The 21,292-nt window shown below is 44.5% G+C and overlaps 1 protein-coding gene across 1 annotated transcript in view; it reads left to right on the top strand.

Annotated features, from left to right (window-relative positions):
• The window catches only part of LOC109920945 (differentially expressed in FDCP 6 homolog), a 77,073-nt gene that overhangs the window by 13,423 nt on the left and 42,358 nt on the right, over positions 1–21,292 (top strand). The window contains exons 3-4 of the mRNA XM_048607804.1: positions 3,658–3,840; positions 9,714–9,944. Coding sequence (XP_048463761.1) covers positions 3,658–3,840; positions 9,714–9,944 — 414 coding nt within the window. The remainder of the gene's footprint in view (positions 1–3,657; positions 3,841–9,713; positions 9,945–21,292) is intronic.

The following is a 21,292-nucleotide window of genomic DNA, read 5'->3' as shown; positions in this document are numbered from 1 at the left end:
TTCCATATCCTTCCTATAATGCGGTGACCAGAACTGTACGCAATACTCCAAGTGTGGCCGCACCAGAGTTTTGTACAGCTGCAACATGACCTCATGGCTCCGAAACTCAATCCCTCTACCAATAAAACCTAACATACCGTACGCCTTCTTAACAACGCTATCAACCTGGGTGGCAACTTTCAGTGATCTATGCACATGGACACCGAGATCTCTCTGCTCATCCACACTACCAAAAATCTTACCATTAGCCCAGTACTCTGTATTCCTGTTACTCCTTCCAAACTGAATCACCTTTCCCGCATTAAACTCCATTTGCCACCTCTGAGCCCAGCTCTGCAGCTTATCTATGTCCCTCTGTAACCCGCAACATCCTTCCGCACTATCCACAACTCCACCGACTTTGGTGTCATCCGCAAATTTACTAACCCATCCTTCTACGCCCTCATCCAGGTCATTTATAAAAATGACAAACAGCAGTGGCCCCAAAACAGATCCTTGAGGTACACCACTAGTAACTGAACTCCAGGATGAACATTTCCCATCAACCACCACCCTCTGTCTTCTTACAGCTAGCCAATTTCTGATCCAAACCACTAAATCACCCTCAATCCCATGCCTCCGTATTTTCTGCAATAGCCTACCATGGGGAACCTAATCAAACGCTTTACTGAAATCCATATACACCACATCAACCGCTTTACCCTCATCCACCTGTTTGGTCACCTTCTCGAAGAACTCTAAGGTTTGTGAGGCACGACCTACCCTTCACAAAACCGTGTTGACTATCCCTAATCAAATTATTCCTTTCTAGATGATTATAAATCCTATCTCTTATAATCCTTTCCAACACTTTACCCACAACCGAAGTAAGGCTCACTGGTCTATAATTACCAGGGTTGTCTCTACTCCCCTTCTTGAACAAGGGGACAACATTTGCTAGTCTCCAGTCTTCTGGCACTATTCCTGTAGACAATGACGACATAAAGATCAAAGCCAAAGGCTCTGCAGTCTCCTCTCTAGCTTCCCAGAGAATCCTAGGATAAATTCCATGCGGCCCAGGGGACTTATCTATTTTCACACCTTCCAGAATTGCTAACACCTCCTCCTTATGAACCTCAATCCCGTCTCGTCTAATAGCCTGTATCTCAGTATTGTCCTCGACAACATTGTCTTTTTCCTGTGTGAATACTGACAAAAAATATTCATTTAGCGCCTCTCCTATCTCTTCGGACTCCACACACAACTTCCCACTACTGTCCTTGACCGGCCCTAATCTTACTCTAGTCATTCTTTTATTCCTGACATACCTATAGAAAGCTTTAGGGTTTTCCTTGATCCTACCTGCTAAAGACTTCTCATGTCCCCTCCTGGCTCTTCTTAGCTCTCTCTTTAGGTCCTTCCTGGCCAACTTGTAACTCTCAAACGCCCTAACTGAGCCTTCACGCCTCATCTCTACATAAGCCTCCTCCTTCCTCTTGACAAGAGATTCAACTTCTTTAATAAACCACGGTTCCCTCGCTCGACCACTTCCTCCCTGCCTGACAGGTACATACTTCTCAAGGACACGCAGTAGCTGTTCCTTGAACAAGCTCCACATTTCAATTGTGCCCAGCCCCTGCAGTTTCCTTCTCCATCCTATGCATCCTAAATCTTGCCTCATCGCCTCATAATTGCCTTTCCCCCAGCTATAACTCTTGCCCTGCGGTATATACCTATCCCTTTCCATCGCTAAAGTAAACGTAACCGAATTGTGGTCACTATCACCAAAGTGCTCACCTACCTCCAAATCTCTAACACCTGGCCTGGTTCATTACCCAGTACCAAATCCAATGTGGCCTCGCCTCTTGTTGGCCTATCTACATACTGTGTCAGGAAACCCTCCTGCACACATTGGACAAAAACTGACCCATCTAAAGTACTCGAACTATAGCGTTTCCAGTCAATATTTGGAAAGTTAAAGTCCCCCATAACAACTACCCTGTTACTTTCGCTTGTATCCAGAATCACCTTTGCAATCTTTTCCTCTACATCTCTGGAACTTTTCGGAGGCCTATAGAAAACTCCCAACAGAGTGACCTCTCCTTTCCTGTTTCTAACCTCAGCCCACACTACCTCAGTAGACAAGTCCTCATCAAACGTCCTTTCTGCCACCGTAATACTGTCCTTTACTAACAATGCCACACCTCCCCCTCTTTTACCACCTTCCCTGATCTTACTGAAACATCTAAACCCCGGAAACTGCAACAACCATTCCTGTCCCTGCTCTATCCATGTCTCCGAAATGGCCACAACATCGAAGTCCCAGGTACCAACCCATGCTGCAAGTTCACCCACCTTATTCCGGATGCTCCTGGCATTGAAGTAGACACACTTCAAACCACCTTCCTGCCTGCCGGTACACTCCTGCGACCTTGAAACCTTATTTATGACCTCACTACTCTCAACCTCCTGTACACTGGAGCTACAATTCAGCTTCCCATCCCCCTGCTGAATTAGTTTAAACCCTCCCGGAGAGCATTAGCAAATTTCCCCCCCAGGATATTGGTACCCCTCTGGTTCAGGTGTAGACCATCCCGTTTGTAGGAGGAATAGTAGGCCACTCAGCCCTGCTAGCCGTAAGATTTTCACCTCAAGTCCACATTCCCACCTGGAGCCCCACCCCCCCAAACCGATGAAACCTTTCATCGCCTTGTTTAACAAGAACCTGCCCTAAGAATATTCAAGGAGTCTGCTTCCACCAGTTTTTGTGGAAGAAAGCCTCAAAAACTCTGAGAAAGAAATTCTCCTCTCTGTTTTAAACAGCGACCCCATGGTCCTAGATTCTCTCAGAAGAGCAAAGCATTCTCCCCACGCCTACCCTGTCAAGACCTCTCAGGGTTTTTGTACACTTCGGTGCTGCTGCTCCTCATGTATATAGATTGGTTCCTCCTTTTATCATCTCTCAATCTAAATGTGTATCATGCCCCAACACCTCAAACATGTCTCTTGCTGCCAATATCCTGTCGCCCCTACACCTATACCTTGCCTTTGCAACTCCTGTTGCCTCTAGCTGTCTCCCCCTGCACTGCTTTTATAAAATTAAAGTTGGAGGGTGGGAAAGGATGATGGAGGGGTTAGAATAACCCCTTTCTGATGCAGAGCAGAGAGCAGTGGACGGCCAGGCTGGGAGCGAGTAAACTGGGACTGCCCTGTCTCCCAGTTGCAATGCTTCGGCTTTTGGTCATTGCCCATTGGGAAGGAGGAAGGAGAGCTGGGTGATAAGTTGTGGTCTGTAGGTGGGGAAAGGGATGGAAGAGGGACAGAGTCCTGCTGGAAAGTGGGCCAGAAAAAGGAGCAGTATCTCTGCCCAGGGCTGGGTATCACCATCATAGGCTGGCAACTAATGGGCAGGGCCCAGGCTACTGGGGGTTGAAGTTGAGAACAGGAGGAGGATCAACTAATGGCACATTCAAGGGGAAGGATTGGCTAATTACAACTGAGGTCAGCGGGGGAGCCAGCCAATTAGACGCGTAGGTCAATTTGACTTAAAGCTGGTCACTCTGTACTTGGTAGAAAGGGGAAAGATCAAGAGGAAAGCTGCCTCTGAGTCCGATAGCCCTCCCGGTCTTGTTTGTGTGACCTTCGACCTTCCCTGACCTTCTGATGTCTCTCCTCAAGGTGCAAGAAGGCCATTTTGTCAAGGAGAACTTCCACGAGCTTTGCTGGACTTTAACGGCCAAGAAAAACTACAAACCCTCGAGAGGCCAGGGCCTGATCTCGGAGTCAAGCGCCTTCAAACTCTGGTGCCTCTTTAACTTTTTATCGGAAGACAAGTACCCCCTGGTGATGGTACATGAGGAGGTGAGACTCTGCCCCTTGGGACCTGGGCGAGGGCTCAGTTACAGGGTCGTGAGGGGCTTGAGGGGTTGGGAAGTAGTTTTGAGCTTTGTTGAAGGTGGATATAAGCACTACACACGCTAAGTCCCGAGGCAACAATAACCTGCATTTGTGCGGCACTGTTAGCATTGAAAAACAACACTTTCTGGGAATGCAATTGGACAAAATATTTAGGTCAGCCTGGGGAGGAGATATTACAGCAGATCACTTGATGCTTGCTTGAAGGCGATGGTTTGAAGGATCTTTGAGCGGATTAGGGAGGGAATTTCGGAGCTTGACCTGAGGATGCGATTAAAACTGGGAACGTTACAGAATTGCGGGTTCTTGTGGACCGTGGAGGCTCAGAGAGTCGGAAACTGTCACATGGATAGGGAAGGGCCAGGGTATGGGGCAAAGGAGTGTTTTTGTGGGGGGGCAGTGTTAGAATTTGATCCCCCTTTGACAGAAAATCAGGGTTTATTTGGGGTAAAAGTTAACGCATAAGTGCATAAGAAGCCACTGGGTGATGACATCACCCTGAGGTGAGTGGGGGAATGACGTGTCAGGAGAGAGTAGGATTTTGATGTCAGGCGTTCAGAGCGATTTACAGATCTGATATGATCCTGCTGGATGAATCTGGGGCCTGAGCATTGACTGTTAATCTAGAGACAATCAGACTTTAAGCATAGGCCCCAAAATTCCTGTTAGAAGCAAATTTGTGCTTTCCCCCATGCTCCCATCTCAAGTGGATTGCATTTAAAATGAGGCCCTGTGTTGTTGTACATGCACTAGGAGCAGCTGTAGGCCATTCGGTCCCTGAAGTCTGTTCCATCACTCGTTAAGAACGTGTGACTGAGCCGATTGTGGTCATTTCCATAACCTTTGACTCCTCATTAGTCAAGAATCTATGCAGCACACTCCTAACAATATTCATTGACCCCTGGCCCCCAACTCTGCTGGTGTCTGGGGAAGTGTGTTCCAAAGACACATGACCCTCAGAGAGAAAAGATTTCTCCTCCTCTATCTTAGCAGCGAGAGCCAGTTGTTTACATCCTCTGGTGCTGACGTCGTACTGAAACAATGTCAAGATGAGCAGGAAAACCCCAGAAACAGGCAACTGCTTGTGAAAACGCAGCCTCAGTTTTAGCGTTAACAAAGTAGTAATTTTAACATCATTATTCATTTTTGCTGTCGCCCCACGTAGTTAACTTTCTCCGTCTGACTCCCCACGTTCAAAACCACCCTGCCCCACTCTCCCATTGCCTTGTCTTCATTCTACATTTTGGTGGGTCTCGATAGCCTGTTTCTGGGGTTGTAGGCACTGCATAATTTGATTAAAATTTAGATCAATTATGAAGTCTGCGATCTGGTGACACCACAAACCACACTGCAGCTTCTTGTTATTGATTGAGATTGTCATAAATCCCTTTTTATCAAACAGTTTTAATAGGGTAGTTGTGTGTGTGCGCGCGCGCGCGTTTTTTTCCCTGTCTCTTGCTCTGTGTCTCTGTCTCTCTCTTGGTCTCTCTCAGTTCCTAGTCAAGCAACAAGTTGGTTTCAATACACTCCTTGTTATCAAATCACTTCCTGGCATCCTCCCATCTCTCTGTGTAATCTCCTCCAGTCCCACCATCTCTGAGATATCTATGCTCCTGGTCTCTTGCACCTGTGTGTGAATTTAACCACTCCTCCATTGATGGCCCAGTTACCTCGACTCTGAGCCCTGGAACTCTCTACCTTCCTACCTCACTTTCCTCCTCTGAGGCACTGTTTAAAATCTGTCTCTTGCTCAGCTGATCTGTTGCTTTGTGTCTCATCCTCCTTTCTATCATTTCTGTATAATGTCTTGTACATCAGTGACGTTCTGTAAAAATACAGATTGTGGCTGTTGTTCCTCTTTTCACATTCAAGTACCAGAACAAGAACATGCACAAAAACACTGCTTCAAACACTGACATTGTCGAAAATCAGTGGGAAATAGGGCAGTGTGGGAGGGACCCAGTCGGAGTTGGGGAGGTGCTGAAGAGGTGTGGGGGGAGGGGGCCACCTTGGAGGTGTGGGGGGAGGGGGCCGCCTAGGAGGTGTGGGGGGAGGGGGCTCCCAGGAGGCGTGGGGGGGAGTGGTCTAGGTGGTGGGTGTGGTCTAGGCAGATTGGGGAAGTGGTCCAGGAGGTGTAGAGGGAGGGGCCCAGGAGGAATAGGGAGAGGGGACCCAGGCGGAATCGGGTTGAAGGGCCCAGGAGGTGTGGGGGTGGGGTCCCATGTGGAGTAAGGGTAGGAGCCCGGGACAATTTGAGGCAGGCACCCACAATCAGTGGGGGAGCCACAAGGGGGAAGGATTCAGGAGGTGGGTCAAGGGGGAGAGGTGGGGGACAGGTAGGGGTAAAGGAAGGGAGGGAGGGAGTCGTGGAGGTTAAAGGGTGATGGGAGGGTAGGTTGTCACTGAAATACATCCATGTTGAGGCTGCAGATGTTATTTAAAATCAAATACATAATTTTATTCCACAAAAAGAAACAAATATAGAAGACATTGAGAAAGATATTGAGGTAAATGTCAAAGTTTCCAACACAATCCGTTACAGACACTCATTCCGAAGCAATTCGCTCAGATTTGAAATCTTTACTTAGCTGATACTGTCCAGTTTCTGTTTCGTGATCTGTGGAGACAATTTTATAAATCCAGTAGCATGAACCTCTTGGAATTTTGATTGCCTAAATGCTCTCCCATTGGCAGCTTGAAGATTTCTATCCAAACTGTCCTGGCTTTAAATCTTCACAGTCTAGAAACCACTTCTACTAAAGAGCTGTACTCTTCTTCCTTCTAACCTAAATTGTTAGGACGTGACAAATTTGTACCAAAGTCATTTCCTTTTACTCTGCATGTCATTAAGTCACCAGCACAAACATTATACCCATTAACATTATAATGGTTCTCCTAAGCACTTGATTGCAGTCACACGCTTATCTTAGTAATTATGTATTTAGGTCACTGTCCTGTGTGATTTTCTAACCTCTTAAAATAAAACTTTACAGAATTGGCCTTCTACCTCTAATGTAAAATCCCACTTCCCACAAATGGTGAATATATCTTTATAATCACAGTGGCCTTGTGTTAGTTGCCCAGGTGGTCAGATGGATTAATGGCTGACAGCCTGTTTGCTAAAGATGTTTCAGAGCGACCAGTTGTTGTTAGCTCTGACTTTTGGCCTGAGCTGCTGTCTTCAGGAGAGTGAGCTGAGAGTCAATGTCAGGGCAGCCAACTATAGGACCTTACCTAGTGGAGCTGGGTGGCATGGTGACTCAGTGGGCAGTGCTGGTGCCTCATAGCACCAGGGACCCAGGTTTGATTCCAGCCTCGGGTGACTGTGTGTGGAATTTGCACATTCTCCCCATGTCTGCGTGGGTTTCCTCCAGGTGCTTCAGTTTCCTCCCATAGTCCAAAGATGTGCAGACTCAGGTGGATTGCTAAATGCAGGGTTATAGGGTAGTGGGGATGGGTCTCGGTGGGATTCTGAGATCTGGCGTTTTTATTTCATTTGCTGAGATTGGCCACGATCGCTGGGGAGGCTCCTGATTCAGCTTAAAGAGGCAGATGGGCCCTTGGTTTTAACCCTTTAGCTTAGCGTTTATTGCCCTTCCCTGAAGGACATTGGTGAATCAGATGGGTTTTTCCGACAATGTTTATCATTAGACTCTTAATTCCAGGTTTTTATTGAATGGAAATTCATCCACCATGGCGGGATTCGAAACTGGGTCCCCGGAACCCTTAACTGAGTCCCTGGGATGACTGACCAGGAATAACGCCACTAGGCCCTTGCCTCCCCTTAGGTCAGACCTGGTAGGAAAGGCACCCATCCCATCCCTCACTGGATACAGCTCTCACCTCTGAGTTAGGTTACGTCCCACTGCAGTCTCTTCAAATCATCTCACGTTTTTCCCCCTCCCCAGTGTTTTTAAAGTCAGTTTCTAGCTCGGTTTTTGCTGGCACGTGGTTATTGGTGGTTTTGAGATCCCCACCTCTGTGCTGCTAGTTTTTCAGAACAGCCATATCATTGCTCACCATCGGAAAATATAAATAGATCTGAGATCTCTGATTATCAATTCCTGCTCATCTTCAGTTCTCTCTCTCTCTGTCTGTGTTAAGGCAGTCGTATTGAGCCATCTGTTTGAGCAAAGTTCATTGTCTTTCCTCTCCTTAGCCCATGGGCTGTGGTTGGTGGTTTACCACACACTTCGCAGCTTGGCCCAGTTACTCTCGAGCCTTGGTACTCAATGAGATATTTTATTTTTGTGCCCACACTTCCTGTCAAGATAGTCAACAGGCACCATCTTACCTCAGTACGAAGGAGATGGAGAGATGACCTTTTAGGGGAAGCAAGGAGGGGTTGCTCGTTTGGACATTGTGAATTCTATCCGTGGTCTGTGAGGGGAATTTCCACACATTGCACGTGGATTGGAACATAAGGACTGACTGACTGATTCTAAATACTGGCTGTCAGCATTCAGTGCGGCCAGAGCAATTGTTACAACTCTATACAGCCACCTACCTTAGCTCTTCAGAAGATGGTCTTGACCCTGCAGGGGGAGCCAATAGGAAACAGCTTTAGTGTAATAGGGCGGCACTCAGTGGTTAGCACTGCTGTCTCACAGTGCCAGGGACCCAGGCTCCATTCCATCCTCAGGCAACTGTCTGCGTGGAGTTTGCACATTCTCCCCATGTCTGCATGGGTTTCAGCCGGGTGCTCCGGTTTCCTCCCACAGTCCAAAGATGGGCAGGTTATATTGATTGGCTGTGGTAAATTGTCCTGTAGTGTTCAGGGATCTGTGGGCTAGGTGGGTTAGCCATGGGAAATGTGGAGTTACAGGGATAAGATGTGATGCTGTTCGGAGCAGACTCAATGTGCCAAATGGCCTCTTTCCCCACTGTAGGAATTCTGTGATTCTATATCGGGATCATATAAACTGGGAGGCAAGGGTCAAAAAAATTTATTTTTCAAGATAGTGCTTGTTTTTTGGGCCTATATTTTGGCTTTTGGGGCTCCTTTATTGTTCTCATCAATTTCTTTATGAAGTGATGTACTCATGTTGTAACAATACATTTGTATTGACACACTGTTATTTGGACTCTTTCCCCCCACTGCACCGCCACCCCACCCACCCCCCCCACCACCACCACCACCACCACCAAAGCAGAATTAGAAGAATTCATTAATAACCTTGTTCCATTAAAACCACAACAAATGGGGAAAAGATTTGTTTCGGAGACCCACAGTACACACTAGGAGTCAATGAGAAGTGGATTTTACATTGGGATTATCTGTCAGATACATTAGGGACATTTAAGCGACTCTTAGATAGACGCATGGATGATAGTAAAATGAAGGGTGTGCAGGTTAGTTTTGATCTTAGAGGAGGATAATGGGTCGGCACAACATCATGGGCCGAAGGGCCTGTATTGTGCTGTACTGTTCTATGTTCTATATACACTGGGTGTCAACAAGTAGTGGATTTTACATTGGGATTATATACACTGGGAGTCAATGAGAGGGTGCTTACTGTACTGGGATCATAACTTGAAAATTTCTTTTTCTTTCAAACTTCTTTCTTTCTCACTCTTAATTCACAGTGCAGTCTTTGTTTGTTTGAACTGAATTTATTAGTAGCTGAAGACCCAGCTTCACTCCGTGGCTGCAGTCATGGCACCAGTGGCCAGTGCCAAGTGGTCCTGAGTAGGCTAGAGATGCCCATAGAACCTTAGCAGGTGTTGGCCCTGGGGTTGGGGAAAGGGGCTCAAGAGGAAGCACCACGTTTGGCCAGTTCCCCTACGTCTGTCTAATATTCCTGTCCTGATCGATGCAGGTTGGGTATTTGCTGAGGAAAGTGTTCACAGCAACTGGACAGGAATGGCTGCACGAAGAGGAGCTGGCTGAGTACTTCTCCCAGAATCCTTCGCTATCTGGGGCGGTCACAGTCTGGCAGTTCCTGGAGATGATGGAATCGGGAAGGTTCACTAAACCAGCCAGCAAGGAATCTCTCACTCTGGGAATCCAGTCCGTTTACGAGGAGCTGGTGTTGGACGTAATGCAGCAGGTCAGTGGGACTTTCCGAAACCCTTCATAGTGTGTGTGCAGAGTGTCACTCAACATCTCATCACTGTCCCCATCCTTCACCTACAAGGGGCCTACAGTACATTTGGAGTTTCAGATGGCATTTGATAAGGTACCACACATTCTGCTAGTTATTAAATTAAGAGCCCACGGTGTTGGGGGTAGTATATCAGCGCAAATAGAGGATTGGCTAATTCATTGAATTTAGAGTTAAGATAAGGGGGGCATTTTCAGCATGGCAATCTGTAACCGATGGAGGGCCACAGGGATCAGTGCTGGGGACACAATTTACAATATATGTTAATAGCGTGACAAGGAATCTGCAGAGGGACATAGATTAAGTGAGTGTGTAAAAACTTTGCAGATGAAATATAATGTGGGGAAACGGGTATACGCTTCAGCAGGAAGAATAGAGGAACTGAATGTTATTTAAATGGAGAAGGACTGCAGAAAGCTACAGAACAGAGGGATTTTGGGAGTCCTGGTGCATGGATCTCAAAAAGCAAGCTTCCAATTTCAGTAGTAATAGGGAAGGCAAATGGGATGTTGGCCTTTATTTCAAAGGGAATGGAGTGAAAAAGTAGGAGGGTTTGCTAAAACTATGTAAGGCACTAGTCAAACCACAGCTGAAATACTGAGAACAATTTTAGACTCCTTTATCTAAGGAAAGATATGCTGGCATTGGAGGCAGTCCAGAGAAGGTTCACTAGGCTAATCCCAGGTATGGAGGGACTGTCTTATGAGGAGACATTGAGTAGGTTGGGCCTGTACTCCTACAAGAACGATTGAAACATACATTCTTAGGGGACTTGACAGGATAGACATGGAAAGGTTGTTTTCCCCTTATGGGAGAGTCTAGGACCAGAGGGCATAACCTCAGAATAAGACATTACCCATTTCAGACAGAGGAAAGGAGGAATTTCTTCTCTGAGGTGAGTGAATCTGTGAAATTCTTTAGTGCAGAGGGCTGTTGAGGCTGGGCTGTTAAGTATATTCAAAGCTGAGATAGATAGATTGTTAATCAGTCAGGGAATTGAGAGTTATGAGGAAATGGCAGGGAAGTGGAGTTGAGGGTTATCAGATCAGCCTTGATCTTATTGAATTGCAGAGTAAACTCAACGGGCTGAATAGCCTACTGCTCCTACATCTTATGGACATATGAAAAGGACACTTTTAGGTTTCACCCAAATCCAACAGCCCTCCTTGGTTTTGGAAGGGACCTGTGAAGACCATCAAGATCTCAGCCTTGTGTGAATACACCTGGTATGGACTGTGTACGATCCCAGGTCTGACCTTGACTCCTCGCTGAGTTAACCAATCTCAGCTGGACTACACAACCTGGCCTCGGGACCCCTGTGCAGAGAGGCGAGAAGCTGTGTTAAACAATACGGGGTAGACATGAAGCTGGGGTGTGAGGTATTGTTCATCTTCTCATCCGGTTATACACCTTGTTGTCTTCCTCTTCTGTTCTACTTCCTTTGTCTCCAGATCCTCCTCGCTGTTCCTCCAGCAATTTTTCCTTCAGCTCCCTGGTGTCTTGTTCTTACACCACTTTCTATGACTCTTCAGCCAGATTCTCCCATTCTTCATCCATCTCGTTTTCCTTTCTTTCTCCTGTTCCTTTTCTACCCACCTGTTTCTCTTCCCTTCTTCAGGAGGAATGCATTCTGAGAAATCAGCCCAGAAGATGAACTGTGTTCTTCTCTCTCCATGGAAGCTGCCTGTCCCGCTGTGTACTCCAAGTGTGTTCTGTTTTAGTTTTGATTTCCAACATCGGCACTATTTTGCTTTTCCAATTTGACAAGATGCCCAGTGTCAACTTCCTTAAGGTTTCCTCATTGGCACCTGGTACCCTCCACCATTGCACAGCCAGCTGGTGAATGTGAATGTCCTGAGAGATCCTCTCCAGGAACACCCAATCCTGATTTGGAGCTTTTCCAAATCCCTTCACTGTCCCTGGGTACAAATCCTGGAATTCCCTTCCTATCAACATGTGGGTGCGACAGTTCAAAAGGTGGCTAAACATTTTTATTTTTACTTTCTGTCAAATTTACCCACACTAACCCACCCAGCGACCCTTTGCTGCCTGTAAGTGATTGTAAAAGGCATCTCTCTCAGAAAATAATACCTTCTCCGATTGAATGTTCCAGGAAGAGCTGGAAGGTACTTTCTGCTTTCTATATAATCCTTTATCTATAAATAAATCCAGACAGTGATTTAGCCCATGCAGAGGTGTCTGCAGAAGGTGGTGACATGTTATCTGAACACTACTCCTTACATGCCACATAACAGTTTGTACAACATTGCCTCCAAAGATTGTAGTCTCACTGGGAACTAAGTGCTTGCTACTGGTTGGATTAGTAGCAGGTGCCAAGTAATGAGTACAACGGAACTGACAATGAACAGCAGAATGGGAGTGAGCTTGGGAGACAGCCCAGTTTGCCAGGAGTGTGCAGAATCTGCCCCTATTCCTGGCACGTCCTTTAAAATGACTAAGATTCCAAACAGATGGCAATGATAAAGCAGCCCGCTTGTAATCTGCTCGATTAGCTGGCCCTCAGCAACACTGGGAGGAAAATGACAATGGGACATTTGAGGGTAAAAATAGTTGTGTTTTGTTTAATTCCTTCATGAGATGTGGCCAGCAATCATTCCCAAGCCCACTCAACCTTGAGAAGGTGGTGGTGAGCTGCCTTCTTGAACTGCTGCAGTCCACCTGCTGTGGGTTGTCCCACAATGCCCTCAGGGAGGGAATTCCAGGATTTTGACCCAGCGACAGTGAAGGCACAGCGATATATTTCCAAGTCAGGATGGTGAGTGGCTTAGAGGGGACCTTGCAGGTAGCGATCTTCCCATATATCTGCTGCCCTTGTCCTTCAAGATGGAAGTGGTCTTGAGTTTGGAAGGTGCTGTCTGAGGACCTTTGGTGAGTTATGAGATTCTTGTAGATAGTACACACTGCTGCTACTGAGCCTCGGCGGTAGAGAGAGTGAATGCTTGTGGATGTAGTGCCAATCAAGCAGGCTGCTTTGTCCTGGATGGTGCCAAGCTTCTTGAGTGTTGTTAGGGCTGCACTCCTCATCCAGGCAAGTGGAGAGTATTCCATCACACTCCTGACTTGTGCCTTGTAGATGATGGGCTTTGGGGAGTCAGGATGTGAGTAACTGCCACAGTATTCTGACCTGTAATTGTAGCCACTGCATTTTTGTGGTGAGTCCAGTTCAGTTACTTCTCAGTGATAACCCTCAGGATGTTGATTGTGGGGTTTCTGCAATGATAATGCCTTTGAAAGTCAAAGGATACTGCTTAGATTTTCCATTTTTCGAGATGGTCATTATCTGGCTCTTGTTTGGAGTGAATATTACTTGCCACTTATCAGTATAGCCCTGGATGTGGTGGCGGTTTCTGCATGTAGACATGAGGAGGGATGAATGATGCTAAAAGTTGTTCAATTGTTGTCAAACATTCGCACTTTCATAACACAGCTGAAAATAGTTGGTTAGGATACCACACCCTGCAGAGAGACAGACAGAGAGAGAGGATCCACAGACAGTCACTAACACCTAAAAGAATGAAGGAGAGTTTGGAGCCTGTACGTCTAAAACAACACGAGAGAGAGCAGGGACAGCAGCTTCAGAGAGGGAGAGGAAACGGGAGAGGAAACAGCAGTGATGTGAAGTTGGGTAGAGCTGCGAAGTTGCATAGAGTACTTGTGGATTGGGAGGCAGGAAGTTAGAATTTGGCGTTTGTAAAATGCGAGGGGGGAAAGCGTTGTGTGGTCCCTTTAAGAGATCAGGTGCTTTTTCTGTGCTTAGAGATTTAAAATGGATGTCTGTGAGCAGCAGCTTGAAAGTTTGCAAGTACACGGAGAGCACCTGAATTGAAGCATTTGTATTGAAAGGCCGTACAGTTAGTAGGCTAAGCAGCAGTTTTTACCAAGACAACAGACTTTTAAATTCCAGCCAATCAATTTGAACTAAATATCATAAACCAATTAAATTTAAATCTGATGGTTTTGATAACATAGGATCGATCCTATTTTAAGAAATATTGATGTGTCATCAAGGATATAAAAGAAGGGGGCTGTTGGACGAAGCCCACAGAGCTAGCTACCATCTGCCAGAGCTAACAGCCCTCAGCTCCCGAGAGAATCGCTCGCTCTCACAGCCTCCTCTATGTTTTAGAGAAAGCACCATCTAAATAACAATGGTATCAACAGCACAACTAGTTAATATTCCTGACAGAAGAATTGATGGAGAAGGCACAGAACATTCTGGAAGACATAACCTGGCTGAAATTTTGAGAGACTAAATTCTATTTTTTTTTTAAAGTAAATAAGTGGGACTTGTATTTATTGGAACAGCATACCATTAGAATCTTGTTTTACTTGGAAATAGTTAGTACTTAGAAGGGATTTATTCAGTTTGCTAATAGTTTAGTTACTTTGATCACTGTTTAGAGTTAGATAAATAAATTGTTACATGTTGATTTTGAAATGAGTGTCAGGGATTTATTTTATTTAACTACTAAAGTTGCTGAAAAGCAGGATACACCACTTTTCACACTCCTTTTACAGATTGAGGTGTGGTGCTCCTCTTTGGTTATTTTGGTTTTAGTTCTTGGCTGGGGGGGGTGGGTCAGCTTCCGCTTTATAACAGATTGGGGGCTCATCGCCCAGGATTTGGCAAATTTGAACAGATTTAGGGTACGAAAGATCCCAGCAGATTTAAACAGACTTGGGGACTAGTCTCTTAGACCTTTAAATAAAGCTTATGTGACAAGTGGAAAATCTGTTTAATTTTGGTTGCTTGTTGCTGGTTAAATCAAAAGTAGGGAAAATGGCTCTTAATGTTGCTAAAGAGGTTCTGGAGGTCGAAGATGCTTCACAAATTTGCCAAGAAAGTTTAGAAAAACAGAAAAAGGTGACAATTCTAGAATTAGCAGACAGGCTAAAATTGGGTTTAACTGGGGATAATGAGAAAGCTGAAATTCTAACGGAGTTAACCAAGCATTTAGGTATGTCAGATAAACAATCAAGTGCAGTGGAATTAGAAAAAATTAAATCGCAAATGAGACAACTGAAGTTAGAGGTTAAAGAAAGGGAAAGAATGTTCCGAGCTGAAGAGAAAGAAAGGATAGCCAGGGCAGAAGGGAAAGAAGGGGAAAGAATGTTTGAGTTGGAAAAGATGAAGGTGGAACTTGAAGCAAAAGGACTTCAAATGGCAGAAGTAAAAGTACAAGATAGAAGTGATGATGAACAAACCCATCGTAGCCAAAGGCCTAGTAGGGACATATACAAATGTGCCCAAACATTACCAAAATTTGGTGAAAAAGATGTAAAAACATTTTTCATTTCCTATGAGAAACTGGCTAGACAAGTGAACTGGCCAAAGACTGTGTGGGTAGTGTTAATTCAGACCAAGTTGGTAGACAGGGCTAGTGAGGTGTTTGCAGCTGTGTCAGGGGAGATGTTAGGAGCTTATGAAGGAGTGAAGACTGTTTTGAGTGCCTACAAATTGGTATTGGAAGCATACAGACAATAGTTCAGAAATGTAAGAAAAGAACCAGGTCAGACTTGTATCAAATTTGAAAGAATTAAACAGAGCAACTTCGATAGATGGATGAGAGCATTAAAGATAGAAAAGATATACGAGGCTCTTGGAGACATTATTCTGCTGGAAGAGTTTAAAAACTCACTTCCAGCAGTGATAAGAACTCATGTTGAGGAACAGAAAGGTAAAACCGCAAGCAGAGCTGCACAAATTGCAGATAAATATGCATTGATACATAAATTGAAATCCAGCTTCTGACAGCAATTTCATTCCGTGAGGGATAGAAGTTGGGAAAGAGGGTGATCCTTCGATGAAAAACAAAAAGTAGATCACACTGGGAACAGTTTACCACGTGTGAGAAAAGAAACCCAAGTGGGTGGAACAGAGGTGAAAGACCTTAGGTGTCTTCGTTGCAATAAGGTGGGACACACAAAGTCACAGTGCTGGTGGTTTAAGAAAAGCACTGGGAAAAAGGATGTGGTAAAAGAGGATAAACCAGTGGGATCAGTTGAGGTAGTGAAGGAAATTCCAAGAGAAGTTGAGGAGCTGCAGGAGAATGCACAGCCTAGTCATGGGCTGGATAAATAGATAGCACCCAATCTTTTCAAAGACTTCACCCATATTGATAACGTTTACTCGGGTGGAACAGGGGGAGAAGGTAAACAAGTTAAAATATTGAGAAATATGGGAGCTAGTCTGTGTCTAATAGTAAGAGATGAAAATATTTGCACTCCTTCTGAAATATTACCTGAGAGAGTGGTATTCTGTGGAATAAATGGAGAGAGGAGTAGTGTTCCCCTGTGTAAGATAAGGCGAGAAAGTCCCATCAAGACTGGGGAAGTGATAGTGGGAGTGATGGAAAAATGAGCTTTTCCAGGCATACACTTTGTTCTTGGAAACGATATCGCTGGATCATAGGTAGGAGTGATGCCCATTGTAGAGGAAAAGCCAAAAGAAAACCAGCGAACTGAGGAGTTAAAAGAAAAATCCCCAGGAATTTTTCCCGACTGTGTGGTGACAAGATCCCACAGCCATAAGGGAAAACCAGAAGGGAAAACAAAAGAGAAAGATGAAGGAGTTGAGATCCAGTTAGCTGACAGCCTGTTTGATCAGATGGTAAAGGAAAACCCTAAGCAGGTAAAGGATCAGGAAGAGGTGTTTAGTTCTGACAGATTGATGGAGCTACAAGAAAAAGATGAGACAGTAAAGGATTTATATCATAAAGCCTGCTCGGTAAAGAAATCGGAATGTATTCCAGAATGCTGTTAACTTAAGGATAAAATCTTAAGGTGGAAATTAAGACCTTGGCAGGTTAGTGCAGATGAGAAATGGGCAGAAGTTCACCAGATTGTGTTGCCAGTGGAATACAGACAGGAAATATTGTGGGTAGCACACAAATTACCTGTAGGGGGTCATTTAGGAGCGAGGAAGACTGAAGCTCAGATACAGAAGTATTTTTATTGGCCCGGATTACTTAAAGATGTGGTTGAATTTTGCCACATCTGTCATACGTGTCAGATGGTAGGAAAGCCACAGGCAGTAATAAAACCAGCGCCTTGGATGCCAGTTCCTGCATTTGAAGAATCCTTTACATGGGTTATAATTGATTGTGTAGGTCCCCTCCCTAAAACCAAGTGGGACCCAATATTTGCTAAGAGTATTGGATGTGTCTACCAGGTTTCCAGAGGCAATTCCATTATTGAATAGCAAGGCAAAAAACGTTGTAAAGGAGTTGCTTGCTTTCTTTACCCATTATGGACTATCCAGGGAGATTCAGTCAGACCAGGGTCCAATTTTACTGCCAAATTACTTAAGGATAAGTGATAGTTTCGGCACCAAACACTTTACATCAAGTGCATAACATCCTGAATCCCAGGGAGCATTGGAAAGGTGGCATCAGACCCTAAAGACCATGCTGAGGGATTAGTGCAAGGATTACCCAAATGATTGGGATAAAGGTATCACATTTATATTGTTTGCCATTAGAGATGCCCCAAATGAATCAATTCAGTTCACTCCATTTGAATTGATATTCGGACACGAAGTAAGAGGGCCTTTAAAATTAATTAAGGAAACATTGATAGGTGTGAAGTCAGAGATCTCCCAGTTGGATTATGTATCTGAGGTGACAGTAAGATTAAACAGAGACGGTGAAATAGCTAGACAACATTTGAAGGTGGCACAGCACCTAATGATGCAAGAAGCAGATAAGAAATCTAAAATTTGTATGTTTGTCCATGGGGATAAAGTATTGGTGCTGTTACCAGTGGTAGGAGATCCCTTCAAAGCAAGATTTAGTGGTCCCTATCAGATGGAGAAGAAGTTAAATCAGGTGAATTGCCTTGTAAAGATGCCAGATGGGAAAAAATTATATCGGGTATGTAATATGAACGTGCTGGAACATTACTATGACAGGGAAAAGGGACCGGAGAAAGGGATGTTAGTTACTCCTGATCAGTGAGGAATCAAATCCAAATGATTTGGACTTTGATGTGCCTCAGAATAAATTGAATAATCCGGAAGTCCTTAAGGAATGGGACAGGGTAATGAGCTACTGTCCCAGGAACAGAGAACTGAATTGAAGACTTGTTTAATGCTATGAGGACTTATGTCAAAATAGAAGGGGAGGACTAATGCCATAGTACATGAGGTTTCAATAAAACAACACTCCTACAAGCTTAATCCTTTCAAAGTAGCGCAGGTTTAGAAGGAAGTGGAAGTGATGCTCCAAGAAGACATCATCGAGCCGAGTAAAAGCGAGTGGAGTTTGCTGGTTGTGTTGGTTCCAAAGCCTGATGGCAATCAACAATTCTGTACAAATTATCGGAAGGTCAACGCTGTGACCAAATCTGACTCTCACCCAATTTCAAGGCTGGAGGATTGTGTGTAAAAAGTAGGATGAACCACTTACATCAAAAAGTTGGACTTACTTTGTGGTTACTGGCAAGTACCTTTGTTGGAGAGATCAAAAGAAGTTTCTGCTTTTGTAACCTCAAATGGGTATTATCAATTTAAAGTAATGCCCTTAGGAATGAAAAACGCACCAGCCACTTTTCAAAGGCTTATGAACAGTGTTGTTGCAGGATTGATTAATTGTGACATCTATATAGATGACGTAGTCATCTTTAGCCATTAGTGGAAAGGTCACATGGAGCGTTTGCCAGAGCTCATTGAGAGACTACAGAAGGCAAAGTTGGTCATAAACTTGGTGAAGAATTTGCGACGGTGGAAGTGACACTCTTAGGGCACAATATCGGATACGGATGGATGACACCGAGTAACGTGAAAACAAAGGCCATCGAGGAATTTCCAGGACTATCCTCAAAGAAGGAAGTGCTACAAATTTTAGGATTGAGTGGTTTCTACAGGAAATTTGTACCAAACCTTCATAGCGTAGTGGTACTGTTGACAGATTTGTTGAAAAAAACACGAAATTCCGGTGGACAGAACAATGCCAGGAGGTATTTGAGAATTTAAAAGCAGTGTTAACCGCCACATCAGTTTTAGCCACACTAAGTTTCTTGAAACCCTTCAAAGTCACCATCGACGCAAGCGATGTCGGGGTTGGAGCTGTGTTGTTACAGGAGGGTGATGTGGAATGGAAAGGCCAATCGGTTATTTTTCAAAAAAACCCAATATCCATCAGAAAAAATATTCAACCATTGGAAAATGGTTAGTGAGTTTGGTCCTGGCCTTACAACATTTTAATGTTTACCTTGCAAACAATGCATCACAGATGGTTGTGTGTCCCGATCACAACCCTTTGACATTTGTGGAAAGATTTAAGAACAAGAACACCAGGATATTTCATTGGAGTCTCATATGACAAACATTTAATTTACAGACTGTACATGTTATGGGTTGTGAAAATATTATCATGGATGCTTTATCACAAGTTTAAAAGAAAAACCATAGAATCCCTACAGTGTGGAAACAGGCCGTTCAGCCCAACGAGTCCACACGCCCTGCTGAAGAGCATCCCACCCAGACCCAGACACAGACCCAACCCCCTACCCTTTCCTTATAAACCTGCATTTCCCATGGCTAATCCACCTAATTTACACACCCCTGGATACTATGGGCAATTTAGCAAGGCCAATCCACCTAACCTGCACATCTTGGGACTGTGGGAGGAAACCGGAGCACGTGGAGGAAACCCATGCAGACATGGGGAGAATGTGCAAACTCCACACAGACAGTTGCTTGAGGATAGAATTGAACCCGGGGTCCCTGGCGCTGTGAGGCAGCAGTGCTAACCTGTGAGGCAGCAGTAACCACTGAGCCACCATGCTGCCCTATGCTTATGTAATATCGAAATGGTAGTATTCAATGTTATATATAAATAGAATTAGTATAAAATGTGTAACTCTAGATTAATGAGCTATGGATCCAGTAAAATAATGGAGTTAAGGTTTATCAAAAATAAAGCATCTTTTCATAATGATTGTTCATTTTTTCCCTAAGGGGGGAGCTGTTGTGGATTGGGAGGCAGGAGGTTAAAATTTGGTGTTTGTAAAGTGCTAGAGGGGAAAGCATTATATGATCCGTTTAAAAGATCAGATACTTAGAGATTTAAAGTTCATGTCTGTGAGCAGCAACTTGAAAGTGTGCAGTACCACCCGATTTGAAACATTTGTATTGAAAGGCTGTACAGTTAGCAAGCCAAGCAGCAGTTTCTACCAAGACAACAGGCTTTTGAATTTAGCCAATCAATTTGAACCAGGCACTTAGATACCAAAAACCAGTTCGTCAGCTTTCCTGTTCCTCTGATGCTACCCAGCCTGCTGTGTTCCTCCAGCTCGACATTATTATCTCTAAATTTAAATCTGATGGTTTTGATAACATAGGATGGGCCCTATTTTAAGAAATAATGATATGTCATCAGGGATATAAAAGAAGTGGGTAGTTGGATAAAGCCACAGAGCTAACTGCCTTCCGCCAGAGCTAACAGCCCTCAGCTCTCAAGAGAGAATCATTAGCTCTCGCAGCCTCCTCTATGTCTCAGAGAAAGCACCATCTAAATACCAAGGGCATGACTCATTGGTATTACCGACAGAAGAATTGACAGAGAAGGCACAGAACATTCCAGAAGATGTAACCTGGCTACAATTTTGAGAGACTAAATTCTTTTTCTTATATATATATGTGGGACTTGTATTTTTTAGAACAGCATACCATTAGAATCTTGCTTTATTCGGGAATAATTAGCAGTTAGAAGCGATGTATTTGGGTTGCTAATAGTATAGTTAAATTGTTCACTTAAGAGTTAGATAAATTGTTACTTGTCGATTTTAAAGTGAGTGTCAGAATTTATTTATTTAACCACTAGAAGTTGCTGAAACAACAAGGTGCAGAGCTGGATGAACACAGCAGGCCAAGCAGCATCATAGGATCAGAAAGGCTGACGTTTCGGGCCTAGACCCTTCTTCAGAAATGAAGTTGCTGAAAGGCAGGTTACACTGCTTTTCACACTCCTTTTACAGATTATAGGGCGAGCTGCTCCTCTTTGGATGTTTCGATTTAAGTTCTCAGAGGGGTGGGCAACTTCCACTTTATAACACGCCGCTTCTTAAACAGAGAGTGACAGGGAGAAAGCAGGGACAGCAGCTTAAATATAGAGAGAGAGAGTGAGCGAGCGCAGGGACAGCAGCTTAAATAGAGAGAGAGCAGAGACAGCAGCTTCTTAAACAGTGGAGGGGAGAGAGAGAGCAGAAACAGCAGCTTAAATAGAGAGAGAGAAAGAGCAGGGACAGCAGCTTAAATAGAGAGAGAGAGAGAG

The sequence above is a fragment of the Rhincodon typus genome, chromosome 18 (genome assembly GCF_021869965.1).
Source record: "Rhincodon typus isolate 14 chromosome 18, sRhiTyp1.1, whole genome shotgun sequence".
Classification (NCBI taxonomy): domain Eukaryota; kingdom Metazoa; phylum Chordata; class Chondrichthyes; order Orectolobiformes; family Rhincodontidae; genus Rhincodon; species Rhincodon typus.
This window is presented reverse-complemented; position numbering and strand designations above follow the sequence as displayed.